Below are 13,918 nucleotides of genomic sequence, written 5' to 3'. Positions count from 1 at the left end.
AATATGGCCCAACTAATTATTATTTTTTTACATTATAAAATGTGGGCATATAACTAACTATGCTACAAAACATTAATATTATTTTAAAAGTATATATCGAGCTAGTTCTAGTTGAACTTGAACGAGGCAATGAGCTTAGTCTACCTCAGACAAGCTCATAAGCTAGCGAGATATTTTAACAACCCTAGTAAATATCTATAACTTATCAATTGCCAGCTCAACAAATACGACCTAACACATTAAGCTATTTTAGCATAAAATATTATATTTACATTTATACCCTTTATAACTAACATTTAATTTTAATTGTTGATAGACTAAAATACCGTTATTTCTTATTAGAAATGCTTCAGTAAGGCAGTATTGGAATAGCCTGAAGAGAAATATATTTCTCTCAATTAATTGAGTCCTTGCTTTTTACCTGTTAAAAAAATAGTTTCAAATTGTCCTACATATATATATATATCATTATTTTCATATTTTTTTCAAACTATATTAATTTTAAGTATTAATTCAGATACTATTTTTTATTTCATATCCGTATAGATTGTTTTAAATACAGAAAAGAGTTCAAATATGAAGGCAAATAGACAAATTTGAAACTATATTGGAAGAAACTGGAGTACAACCTCTGCTTTAGTTAAAGGATATGCACACAAATATAAAATTTAACAGGGTATAATCACAAATAAGAAACTTTTTGAGGTGTATACAAAAAGAAACTGCATAGGTGCCAATCTCAGAAATCATAAGTAACAAAAAACCTCAAAAAGGTTTGGACATTCTCTTCCCAATAGAAGACATCAAACCCCAGACCAGTATGACAGTTGCCGTGATCAATTGCAGTTGTACTAATAAAACCACTTCCCCATGCTACTCTTGAAACTAAAATAGTTTGGGATTCGGAGAGGCATTCATGAACATAACTAATTGAAGCTAAGATGTCTGCAACCCCAGAAAAAGGATGAATAGATAAAGTTCAGACACAAAAATGTATTGACACATAAAATAAGCAATTTAAAAGTTTTGCAGCTTTCACTTGCTTGGTTGTTATTAGCATTACAAACTTTACAAACACCCACTTGCATTATCTTCCTCATCTGCTGCTCAGTTTGTATGCTTCCTTCCCCTCCACTTGGAAATGGTAGCTCAAATGACCCAATCCTTTCCTACGACTTCTGAAAATTTTCCTTTTGATGCTAAAAACAAGTTCAGCAATTGAAATCTTACAGCAGCTCTGGCGATAAACTTGATGAGATAGGTTTACCTCAGAGCCCAAGCTGCTGCAGCTGTTACTGTACACTCTTGGTCATCCAGATGGACCACTGGATCATAAGCACCTCAAATGGATGAAATATACTAACTGTAACAAGCGAAAAGACAGAATTATTCTCTATAAGGTGGAGAAGAGAAATTTATATAGTGAACACACAAGTATAAAAATTATGGCAAACACAGTAGATCTTTAACAACCAATCAAGAAAAGATAAGGAAACCAAAAATTACAGCATCTCATGTTGAAATTTTCAATAAGACAATGGCCTTGGCAGCATCTCACACAGCATTTACTAACTCGTTACAATATCATCAAGATTCTATTGCAATAAACCTTGTGAAACTGAATGTAGCTGTGGGAAATTTCAGCCTGTTGATTGTCAGCAGCATTGATTCCCATAAATGGTTGAGACATTAGAAATGAAGACATTACTGTTATTATCTTTTCGACTGATGTTTTAAATGACTTGGCAGTCTTGCAATGGATTCTACAGTGTATGGTCTGAAAGTCTTTCGGGGATAGGATAATGAAGGTCAGAGTGTTTGTTGATTGTTGAATAATCCAAAGTGACACGCCAGAACTCACATTGCATCAAGGTCATGAAAATGACACCAGCACTCACATTGCATCAATCTGAGTCAAAATTGAATAGTTTTCTCTGTTCATCTGTTGGATTTGCCAACCATTGACAGAACATCAATGCAGCACCAGTCACTGAAAATAAAGAAAGAATTGCCAGAAAGCCAAAATGCGACACATCATTTGCAACTATGGCCACACCAAGCATTATGAACTCAGCAAGGCTTGCAATTGAAACTTCCGTCGTCCCTATCAGATTTGCTTTGGCTACAGGAACCCCAGTTTGAAGAATCTGTGTCCCAACAACATCATATGACATATGTCCCAACCTAGATAGTACCTGCAAAGTGCAAACCATCACTGGAGTGAGACATTTTGTACCTGTAGGATAGGATCTGGTAAAACGTACACAATATCTGATGCTTACAATTGAAACGAGGAAGATAAGTAATGGTGCTTGTCGAGAAACAGAACCAGTCAAATACACAACGAGAGCTATTGCCAAAAACAAAGCTTGAAATATCAATCCAGCTGCTCCTGCCTGGTACAGCATAGTTATTCTTTAGCTATGTTCTTGAAGAATGCAATTTAAGAAAGACAAATGTTATTATAGTTGAGAATCCAACCTTCAGGATTCCAAGCCTTTTTACCAAACTTGAAGATATGAATGTTGCTGCAAAGCCCATGATTGAACATAATCCACTAAAACCACCAATAATAGAGGGACTTACGCCTGTTTAGGCATAAAAGTTAGACTCTTGGATTTACATCAGTCATCAGCACAACAAACTATGAAAGTACCAAGTAGATCCTAATATGCTCATAGTGATGACACGAGGATTGGTAAACTAACCTACAATAGATGGGACAAATTTGAGTATGTTTTGTATAGGTTATTGTTGTGGTTCAGTGGCGAAAAGGTATGTGGGGAACAAAGATAAGATTATACTGCTTTTCTCTTCCCAGTTTCAGTTTTTTATCCGAAAATAATGGGCCAATGAGATGAGACATTATTGGATACTTAGGTTACATGAAACATTGATGTCTGCAGTTTAACCGCCTAACTACTTGTACCAAGGAGTCCAAGTGGACAAATTCTTAAATTAAATCCACCGGAGTTACAAGACATATTTAGTACTCGCAATTTTCTTAGGATGAAATCATATACAAAAGATAGAGACATTTAAATATGATGAGATCATGAATGCTAATTAATGTGCAGACTGAATTTCAATTACAACAAGCATAAATGGTAGAAAATCGAAACCTACCATGATGCATTAGAAGTGCAGTCATGAGGGCACCAGGAGCAAGTGCTATATTAAAACATAAAAGTACAGATGCCACACTTGCAGGAAGAACAATCTGATGCTTATACTCATTCCAGCCATGTCTGATTGCATAAATTCCATTTTCAACTGAAGGTTACAAGAATGTTAGGTTCATCTGCCATACAAATAGAAATGAATATTTATCGATAATATCAGTTGCATGAGTAATTGTCTTACATATTTTCCCTGCATCGAGCAGAAGACCAAGTCTAAAAGATTTATCAGGGATTCTATAGCAATCAAGAACATGACTAGAAAGCCTGTTGATTGTCTGACCCAGTATAACCTGAAAGACTGGATATAATGGGAGGGAATGGAATGATGATTTAACCATTTAGACTAAAAGAAGGGGAAAGTTGTTTACCAGAACAGGCATGCTGCAAACCATTAAACCACAAGCAATCTTTAAGCAGGTCACTGCATTAAACTTGGACAACAGGATGCCAAAAAGTGAAGCACCAGCTGTCTGGATATTCCGGGCAACAATATTTCAGAATAACTTATTTTCTTATTGATGGTATATCATCAAAATATTGTGTTGCATTTAAGAAGATAAGACATGGACATCAACCTAAATAAACCAGGTAGAATTGCAAAATGAACTGAAGCTGTGTGGAAACAATACCAGGACTGCAAAAGGAATCTCAAAATGTTATCATGTGATGCACGCTAAATTTCTGATAATATAAAAACCTCAAATATAAATAAATCTTACTATCACATCATTTTCTCTTGATACATAACATGCTAAGTTGACACGAAAAGAAAATTCTCCACCATTGGCAAAGAAAATTTGACTGTACAGAGTAATACTACTTCATAGCATACTAGCATTTCTTTTCCAAGATGCATCAAAACTCTAGCAAAAGTATATTTATAGGGAAGATATGAGTTCTTCATTTTCATCTTCATAGTTCTTAATCAATCAAGGAATGTACTTCATAAACCTAGCAACTTGTATCAACTTGACTTTTGAAGAACAAGGCTGTTTGTACATGCACACAGATGTACATACATAGAAATGTCAGTTGTACATGGGCTGTATCCCCTGAATAATGGGACTAAGGCTTGACTTTTAAGCCATTAAATACAAGATCAATGATATTTCTCCTTCAAAAGACAAGCTAATCATATAGAAAGACAAACATCGGACTTTTTCTTCTTAAGCCATTTTATCCTCTGAATTTAGCCATTGAACAAAGTCAAATCAACATCTGCAGATGTCATACTCACAGTTCCAGACTAGAGTTTCCTCTCAGTTCATTCTTTTCATTCAGAGAAGACAAACTTGCCTTTATCCAATCCTTTTGCCTACGATGCAATGAGCAGAACTTGCTTTTGACTTTGTTTTGATTCAACGAAACAACATTAATGAGATCAACAAAGCATTGTGAAGGGCATGGACAGTTGCTAAAGACAGTCAAATCTAATGCTGCATTGTAAAATCAAATTTAAATAGATCACGGGGAAACTTCAAATATACACAAGTACACAAAGCACATAATTTCAGGTTTCAACCATTTCAAGGAATTTCATGAATAATGTGATATCTTCACCAAACAAGATACAAGATATCTCAGAGGAAAATCCAGAATTATTGAAAGCATAAGCAATGTAGCTCTTTCACCTCACAAAGAAGATCGATGCGGTTAAGCATAGCATTTGCTTGGGCTAATGCAACTGGCCTACTTTTCCCTGCTAACTTCACAAAGATAAAATTCATCTAAGAAAAAATAAACACATCAAAGCTAACAACATGAAATTTTATGGTCAGGATTTAAAATGTATAATTTACCAGCACAACCCAATCACGCTCCATGGTGACGCCCAATGCCAAGCCTGCAACCCTTTCAATTGCCCCAGCTACCACCAACAGTATGAACCACGGTTGAACAAGCACAGCTGTTTTAGGAGAATGGCTTGTCGTCTTCAGTGCATAAATGATCATTGTAGCTGATAACAGCTGAGCAGCTGCCTGACAGATAACTTATACGGATGTAAGATTAACATGCTAACTAACTGTATACGGCATGAAATACAAGAAACTAACTAACAATGGGCATGCACCTGTACAAAGTTCAGACTGTTATACATGGGTATTCTGGGGCAGTGATCTAGAAGTTTCCCAACTAATGGGGCCCCAGTGAAGATTGCAAGCTGCATATCATGATGTCTTTTAGGTGATTCATGTAACAGTACTCACTTTTAGTATAATAACATATGTACCTTCGTGAAGAAACCCACAACAGCCACAGGCAACAGACTTGGATAAAGAATTGCCAGAGAAGCTGGCCAAGCAAAGTTCCAGACTTGTTCCACAAAATTTCCAAAGAAATAGCTCGCATATAAAGCTGTAACAATCTTCTATGATGTTAGAAGGATACTTTGAGAATGCCAAATTCAATACTCCATACTCAATATAACTAGAATGTGAATAAAATACACATAATGTTCTGTGGCCCACATATATCTTCACAGTAATAAAGCTACATGCAAGAAGAGAACCTGAACTTAAGAAAATACATTTTCTACATTACACACTGGTAAATTACCCGCAATTAATTCTAGAAATGTTAGTTGAATTGCATATCTCTGCATAAAATTACATAAAAAATAGGACAAGTTCCTCAAAAGGTAAACTAAAATCTTAGACAGGGTTATAGACCATGGGAGGTGTATTACATATTGCAATGTTAGAATAAAGGCCTCAGATTTTAAATAACAAAGAGGAATACCTATTATAGAATTGCCCTTATTTCTAAAGTGAACTAGACCTAAAAATTCAACCATATGATAAAACTAAACTAATATGCAAATAACAAAGATATTCCGAATTGTAGAAATTGTCTTACCATATAGTCCCTCAGGATGAGCTGGAATGGCAGCAAAAATATCTTCCTTCCCTTTAGAAAAACCCTGTATAGTGAGAACTTGGGTATGTAAAATATTCTAATATCACATCGTACTAAAACTATGTGTAACACAAATGCAGCCATTATCTCTGGTTATTTAAGCAAAGATGTGAATGCAGGTCGAGATGAAGAATACCGAGAGCTCTCTGAAGACAGAATTCTGGCCAGTCCTTTTTGTGACTAAATTTAACAATTGTGAATCTAGAACATCTCCGGTTAAATGAACAACTGGAATAGAGCAACCAGATGGAAGAGATGGATGATCTTCTATTCCACCATTCTCAGTAGTTACATTGTTGAGATCAACATCAGTATTTGTTGTACTGCACTTTGGAGTAACATAATCCAACCTGGCAAAAAATTCTAGAGATGTCATCAATTCTCCCCAATGAACGATAAATATAACAGTGAGAAAAAAAAATATTTCTTAGCATGTTCAATAACCATAAAATTGGAATATGAGAAAGGCACACATATCATCAGGTAACAAAATGAAACAACTTTACTGATTTAAGACAAAAATCTTCATATCATCTTTTCACCCTCCAAAAACAAATCAACCCTTCCTTATCCTTTTCCCCTTCTTTTCTATCTTATACAATTAAGTGATTAACTACATTTACCATTTGCTGCTCTTCCCACTTCAAGTTCTTGGTATTGTAAATTCCAACCTTGGCCATCCCATACATTAAAGTCCACAACGTTTACATCCCACACAATTTTAAAAAGACTAGGGAACCTGGTTGCCATATTACAAATTTACAATCATCCAACCAAATATCAGTCCAGAATTTGATTCTTTGCCTATTAAGTACCTTCAACCTCAGCCCCACCTTAAACACATTACCTGTTTGCATCAACACCTCTCCAAAATGGAGAGATTATGTTAAGAGTTTTTCAGCTTAAAAGCTTAATTTTGGATCTCTTAAAATACCTTCGCATCACCACAGAAGCCCGAAGCTGGTTCTGAGTCCAAAAGCTTCCACCACCATTCACAAGAAAAGCTTTATTCATATCCTATAAGCCTGTAGTCCCCTTTGTCTCCTCACTGTTACCGTTCACAAAAAATGCCCTATCAACTAGTCAATTCTAGCTATGACCCAACCAAGCAAATTGAAAAAGGATAATACAATGGTATGGAACTTACCACTAAATTTATAAGAGTAATCCTGCCCCCCAAGGACAACAACTTCCCTTTCCACCAAGCTCATCTTTCAATCTTATCGATCACTGATATCCAATCTTGTCTTCTCAACTTACTATCATATAATGGTAGTCCCAAGTTTTTAATGGACAATTTTTCCACCTTGCAATTCAACAAGCCCGCCATCTCCTCTCCTTTATCTTTGTCAGTCCCCAAGTAAATGACTTTTTTCAAAATTAATTTTTAACCCAGACGCAACTCCAAAGCAATAAAGAAACTTCAAGGTCATAATTTCTCTCTCCTCAGCCATCACAGAAATCAAAGTATCATCAAAACCCATCTCTTAAGTCAATCCGCAATCAAACATAAAAATATAGTAGGGCAAAGGTTCCCCTTGTCTTAAACCCTTCTTGCATCTAAACTACTTCCCCACCACACCATTTAGAATCACCACAGAGAAGCCAGTAGTCATAGTCTACATAGCCTAACCAATTCACCTATTCGAGAACCCTTTCCACTTGAGAACATTTTTTAGAAAATCCTATCTCACATTGTCATATGCTTTTTCAAAATCCAACTTCACTAAAATGCCTTCCTCTCTATTCTTTTTGATCCCTATCAATTCATGTGCACACACCGCACTGTTCAAAATGGTATTTTTTTATAATAAAAGCACTTTATTAATCATCAATCAAATTCTTAATCACTTCATACAACATGTTTGTAAAAACTATAGATATCAGCTTATAATTGCAGTTTAATAATCTGATAGGCCTATACTCCTCAACCCTCTCTGCATCATTTTTCTTTGTCATCAAAAACAACACCACATAGTTCAACCATTTTATATTACACTGCCGATCATAAAAGTCCTTGAACAAATACAAAATCTCCTACTTTATTATCCCCCAAAACTGATGATAGAATTTCATACTAAACCTTTACTGCCTTATTTTCTGTCATATCAAACATTGTCTTGTATATCTTCTCCTTAGAAAAAGGTTTCACTAACTGATCTGCCTTTGCAGTACTCATCTAAAATTGTTCCCAAGTCTCAAATCATTTGCAACCTCCATTCTTTCATAGGAAGAGATTGAGAGGGTCGAGCTGGTCCGTGTGCTAGCAAGGCACCGTTGAAGACATGAAGGCAGATTAATGACGAAGGTACTCATTGAGTGGCTTGGCAAATCCTCTATGAGAACTAAGGAAAAAAAAAATTGAGAGAGAAGAGGGTGCACGTGCGCTGCACATGCAACTCCCTCCCCTCTCCCTCTCCGGCACGCGACGAGGTAGCCGCAGGTATCTCGCCGAATCCAAATCTAATTTAGATTTGAATTTTGCTCTATAAATTAAACCCTAAATTCTCTCTCTCTCTCTCCTTTACCCCGGCCTCTTTTCCCTTTTTCTTCTTCTTTTCCCTTTTTCTTCTTCTTCTCCTTCATTTTCTTCTTTCTTGTCGTCGGAGTCATGACGTGGTTTCGAACCGACGAAGCATCACCGGAGTAATATGGGACCACCATGCGACTCATCAATAAGCCCTCTCCCACCCCTCAAATTAAATTTAAGTTTAATAGGTTAAAAATCGAAAAACCTATTTTAGAGGATCTGCGGCTTTGTTGGCTAATTAAGCCGGCCGGTGGCTTCAGATCGATGTCGCTCGTGTGCCAAAGCCTCGCGTCATCGGCCTCGTGTCGCAGGCACACTTCCTTGAAGTCTTCGTGGCTTGATGTGTGGTAGAGACGATTCCATGGCCGTCGACCATGAAGTCGAGCTATCGACCGTTATCTACAGCTTCTCCTCCACCACTTGTGGTCTACTGGATTGTGAGGGTGTCTGGGAGCTTAGGGTGCGGCCAACAGACTCTCTCTCTCGTCGATCTCCCACTCGTCGATCTCCCAAGGGACCTGACCGATTCCATTAACTTAATTGGATTAAGACTTTGGCCCAATCTATTTAAGTGTATGATTGGGGGTTGCGGGCCAACTACAGCCCACCCCAACCGATTGGGCTTGTTTTGGCCCAAATAGGTAATTTTTGGATTAAATTGTAAAAAAATTTAATATTATTTAATTTAAATTTTTTATCATTATTTATTATTAAAGGTGGTGATTTTTATCACGTGAGCTAGAGATTAGAGATTTTAGTTGTCTTGCCTAGACTCAGGTGAGTGGGTTCACTCACATATTTATTTATATTATATTTCGTACCTTTATCAAACTATGTAATTTGTTGTGTGCAAATTTATTTATTATATTTTATGTGTGCACTTAATTATTATACTCAGTGCATCACCATACTTTATGCAAATTATAAATTTTAGTGGAAAAAATTAAAACTAGTATTGTTATGACTTAGAGAACAATTCAGGTATAGATCACTTGCGGCTTTTCGTGGTGACTAAGTATATCTAAAGTTCAAAAGAAAGTCCTATCAGATCACTGCAGTGATTTTTTTAGGTGACTCCAGCAGAGTTAAACAACAGTCCTAGGATAGATCAGAAACTTCGTAAGGTGATTCTAACATCTCTTAACGGTTAGTGAAAAAAACAGAGTGTGTTGATCATATAATAACACCTCCTGATGATCCTAACCGGATCAACTATGAGGAAAGACTTGACCGTCATCTTAAGGTGACTTCTAGTTGATATGAATCTACAGGTATAGACCCATTAAGACAAATGACATTATAAACATTGAAAAAATGTTAATATGTTAAAACTGAGCAAGGTTACAAGTTATGACTCTCTATTGTTATCATTGTCATTATTTTAAGAGCATGCCTGTTGAAAATTATTATTTATATTGTTGAACTTGGGTTTTATTTAATACTATAAAATTTTAGAATTATTTGGTTTTCGAGTAGATTATACTCACTGAGCTATAATTGTTGGCTCATGTATTTCGTTTTTTCTCTTCTATTATTTCAGGTAATGGTCAGTATGTCGACTGAGCGAGATGCATCAGGGCCCTACCTCCACTTAGAACTTTCCTATTTACCTTTCCGTTCTTTTGGTCTTATGTTTTAGATTAATTGTTAATTTAATTTCGTTTAGAGACACAGTAATAATGACATTGTTTTATTTTCATTACAATTAGTTTAAATTAAATAAAACAAATCCTCTTCATTTATTTTATTCTTGCCATTATACACTTATAAAATATTAGTAATACTTCGTGTATCTCAAGCATATTGAGGTGCATGGCTGGTCATGATTCCTATTTCAGGTCATGACATCCTCCGACCAGGCTACTTGAGAGTCCAAGACCGACATGATGGATCGCTTTCCTGACTTCACACCTTGAGGATAAGGTGGAAAAGTGTGGTAGACTGTAATGGTTAAATAGGAATTGATTAGAAAGGAAATAAAGGTTTCAACAGTTGAAATAACCCATCTCGAAATTGGGCGTTCAAACGGCCCTACAGGCGTTCGAATGCAAATTCCTGAGAGCAAAAGAATAAATAGACATCTGAATGCCCCCAAGGCTGTTCAAACGCATTTTCTCGAGAGCCAAAGAATAAATTGGCGATCAAACACCCTAAAGGTTGTTTGAACGCCCGACGACGAGGAACTCTAGTTTATGTGTTTTAATAAGTGTTTTTGCTTATGTTAGGCAATAAGATTTAAGCCTGTTCTATCCTATTACCACGTCTATTTGAGTCGGGGAGCCATCTATAAATAAATGTGGTGTGAACCCGAATAGTGATCTTGGAATATTAAAGTTAATTTACAAGATCGTCTCCTTCCTCCTTGTTCGACTATTTTCAAGCTTTGAAATCCTAGCCACCACTTAGGATCTTTATTGCTGCCTTCCTCTTCATCTGGCCACGCCCCTTTGACTCTAAGGAATGATCGTATTTCTTTTCTATTCCTTTTCTACCGACTACCTCGACTTCTACCATTATCATCTCTACCACCATACCATACCCTAGGTCGATCACCACCACGCCTCTCCGGCCTTTCCTTTTCACGATCCATCCCGAATCTATTTCAATCCCAAAAGCACTCGACCATTTAACCGTTTAATTTCGAGTTACCTCTTAACTTTAGAGATTTGTGGTAACCCTAACTTTCTCTACGTGAGTTAGAATCCAATTTCGTGTTTAGATTTGAACTCGCAGTAATCATGGGGTTAAGAAGGCGATCATTATATACTACTTTAAGCAGACCCCATTGTCGGTCATTTTCTTATCCAAGTAAAAGCTTGAACTCCTTCCTACTTCACTTCCTTGCCTTCACTTCACAAGCTGCCTCAAAAATTATCCCTTCCACTATTAATGTTATCTTAACAAGTATACCCACCAAATCTTTCACCAATCTTGTTGATTGCAAATTCACCTTTCGAGTAGTTTTGTCATCCACCATCACCAAAGATCCAAAAAACTCAACAATTTTAATAAAATGTATATTATTCCAACACTGAAGAAGAATACCTATAAGACGAATCCACATAGGCTCTTTCATACAGATCATTCTAAAACCCTTTCTCCAAGGGGTAAACACCAACATTGCAATCCACAAATCTATCTCCCCCTCCCTATCACCTCCATACGCTAAATTACCGAAAACTTGTTTTTTGTGACAGCACGCACCCACCATTCATTGTCCCCTGCCCATTAGTTGCTCATTGACACTCTAGGTTTTGGGTTGAGATCCTACCTCTTTTCACGGTCACCATCATGCACTTATTTAATCTTAACTCATTTTGCCACATTTCTTCTAAGGCTCGTAGCATCATCCATACCAATCCAGCCAAGAGAGGCATCTTCTCCCCTTCCTTCCCTATCTTGCACGATATAGCTCAATGCCCGAATCTTCTGCACTTGTAGCATATAACGGCAGTTTGCTGCTTAGTGACCACTCTCTCCACAGCAAAAGTACACACACAAGCACCGATCCCTCCCCGCATTCTCCCCGCAGAAGAAGAAACCCTAGGGTTTACCCACGAAGACGAGAAATTAGGAATATCTGGGGAACCACAGATTAAAACCTCCTTGTACAATGGCCTGCTACGTTCCCCTCCTCCATTGCCATCTCCACTCTCCACAGGGAGGTGTATCTCTTCTCCAAACAGCGAACCATTGGAGACTCCACCAGGTGTGAGAGTAGCCGACACGTTTCCAACGTCTCCCTACTAAATCTCTCTTGAACCTCGCCGGATTTGGTCCAGATTCGACCACTGGACTGTCGAGGCGATCTCTCCGATCCATGAATCTGGACAACTAATAGCACTTCTTTTCCATCGTTGACAAATAATTTGACAAAAGCAAATGTGCATTATAGTCTTTCGCATTCTAATAAATAGCTCAAACCTAATCATACCTTCATCATATACAAATGAAAAGGCAAATCCCGACATAAAGTCCAACTTATGACCAGAATAAAACTTAAAAAAAATTAGGAACAATCTTTAACACTAATGACAGAAAAGGAAGATTAAAGGGATGGGAATTACTTGCAAACGAGGGCTCCCCCAAATGAGGAGCTCGGCCTCAGCCATCTGCCGAGACGCACAAGCCTCGGCGGCGGAGCTCTCCGGAGAGAGGAAGAGGCGAGGGAGATGCGAGTGGGAGGCGAAGGCAGAGAAGAGACGACGATAACCAACCCCATGGATGCTTCAGGTACCTGGGATTGATGCCACAACCCTCCTTCCCTACTCTATTCATGCAGCCACCGTTTAGGGTTAGGGTTAGGATTAGTATTTCTCCGAGCTCAAAGATTAGGATTTTCTCAGCTCCTCTCCTCTCCCTCTCCCTCCCTCTCCCTCTCCCTCTCCCTCTCTCTGTGTGTGAAATCTTATCTCTTTACAGTGAGTGCCATAGGAGAAGGAACTGAGGAAGAAAGAAATTAAAAAACTATAAAAATAATATGTAAAAGACCTCATTTTACTAAAGCTTGGGAGCGTCTATTATAGATCAGACGGCTCAGATAGGGCCGCATGGAAAAGATTATGCACATGTATGGAGGTTGGCACTATCACGTGAAGTAGAGGAGTTAGGTACTTCCGTATACCATCCGGACGCATGTACAGAAAAATATTATGCGACTGATGGATCTGTCGTCCATTTAGTTCAATACACGAATGCACGGGCGATATGTAGCTTAGCATAATATTTGTATACGGAATTTTGGGTAATTTAGATGCTCTTCGGCTCGGCGCGTGAAGGCCGGAAAAGCTCGTCGCTTAGTCGTCGGACTTGGGATCACGAGGTTGGATTCTCCCGGTGACAAGCTGATTCAAGTTCTTTTTTTATTTATTTAATAATTTGTACTAAAAAGTGAGTCGGTTTTTAATTTTATAACTCAAATGAGGTAATATTTATTTTTTCTTTCCAAGTTTACTATTATGTTATTTTAATATCTCATTAAATGTTAATGAAACACTTTAATATATTACTATTTTTAATGAAAAAAGATAAAGAAGCCCAAAGTAGAATATATTAATTTAATATATTACTATTTTAAGAAATAATTCTACTTAGACCTCGGAACTATCACTGTTTTACATATAAACTTCTTAAATTTTTTTTATTATCCATATATATTGTCTAAACTATAAAAAAAAAAACTATACATACCTCTAAAATAAAATAAAAAAAATTTAGATCAAGGACTTTATCCTATGTACAACTACAGATACACAATATTTTTAATACAAAAAGACTAGAATACTCTTTT

General features: G+C 37.0%; 1 protein-coding gene across 8 annotated transcripts; it reads right to left on the bottom strand.

The window, feature by feature from the left end:
* Positions 1 to 975: 975 nt before the first annotated feature.
* Positions 976 to 13,094, bottom strand: LOC140790936 (solute carrier family 40 member 2, chloroplastic-like). 8 transcript variants are annotated; one of them, XR_012109489.1, is made up of 15 exons: positions 12,696 to 13,066; positions 6,235 to 6,448; positions 6,039 to 6,102; positions 5,413 to 5,537; positions 5,254 to 5,343; positions 4,982 to 5,161; positions 4,814 to 4,888; positions 3,551 to 3,652; positions 3,364 to 3,472; positions 3,127 to 3,273; positions 2,482 to 2,588; positions 2,283 to 2,396; positions 1,862 to 2,195; positions 1,268 to 1,363; positions 976 to 1,190 (listed from the first exon to the last, which is right to left on the bottom strand). XR_012109489.1 is itself a non-coding variant. In XM_073141254.1 (14 exons), exons 1-13 carry the CDS (start codon positions 12,848 to 12,850, stop codon positions 1,905 to 1,907), a joined length of 1,773 nt encoding a protein of 590 aa, XP_072997355.1. In that variant the 5' UTR covers positions 12,851 to 13,066; the 3' UTR covers positions 976 to 1,363; positions 1,862 to 1,904. The 8 variants fall into 8 exon arrangements, 3 of the variants coding, with proteins under 3 accessions (XP_072997355.1, XP_072997356.1, XP_072997354.1); XR_012109490.1 differs by having other exon boundaries at positions 1,899 to 2,195; XR_012109488.1 differs by having other exon boundaries at positions 1,507 to 2,195; positions 12,696 to 13,065.
* Between the last annotated feature and the right edge of the window lie 824 nt (positions 13,095 to 13,918).

This window comes from Typha latifolia, chromosome 6 (genome assembly GCF_019914945.1).
Source record: "Typha latifolia isolate L0001 chromosome 6, TyphaL0001v2, whole genome shotgun sequence".
Taxonomy (NCBI): Eukaryota; Viridiplantae; Streptophyta; class Magnoliopsida; order Poales; family Typhaceae; genus Typha; species Typha latifolia.
Note: the sequence above shows the minus strand (reverse complement) of the source record. Positions and strands in the feature narration are given on the sequence as shown.

What these genes read in the sequence shown, in the direction of transcription:
- LOC140790936 (XM_073141253.1), bottom strand. Translation starts at nt 12,850, where the DNA reads ATGGGGTTGGTTATCGTCGTCTCTTCTCTGCCTTCGCCTCCCACTCGC. An exon ending in AGCGTGATTGGGTTGTGCTG is followed by an intron (nt 4,889 to 4,981) that starts GTAAATTATACA and finishes ATCTTTGTGAAG; the next exon opens with TTAGCAGGGAAAAGTAGGCC. An exon ending in TTTGCAGCATGCCTGTTCTG is followed by an intron (nt 3,473 to 3,550) that starts GTAAACAACTTT and finishes CCAGTCTTTCAG; the next exon opens with GTTATACTGGGTCAGACAAT.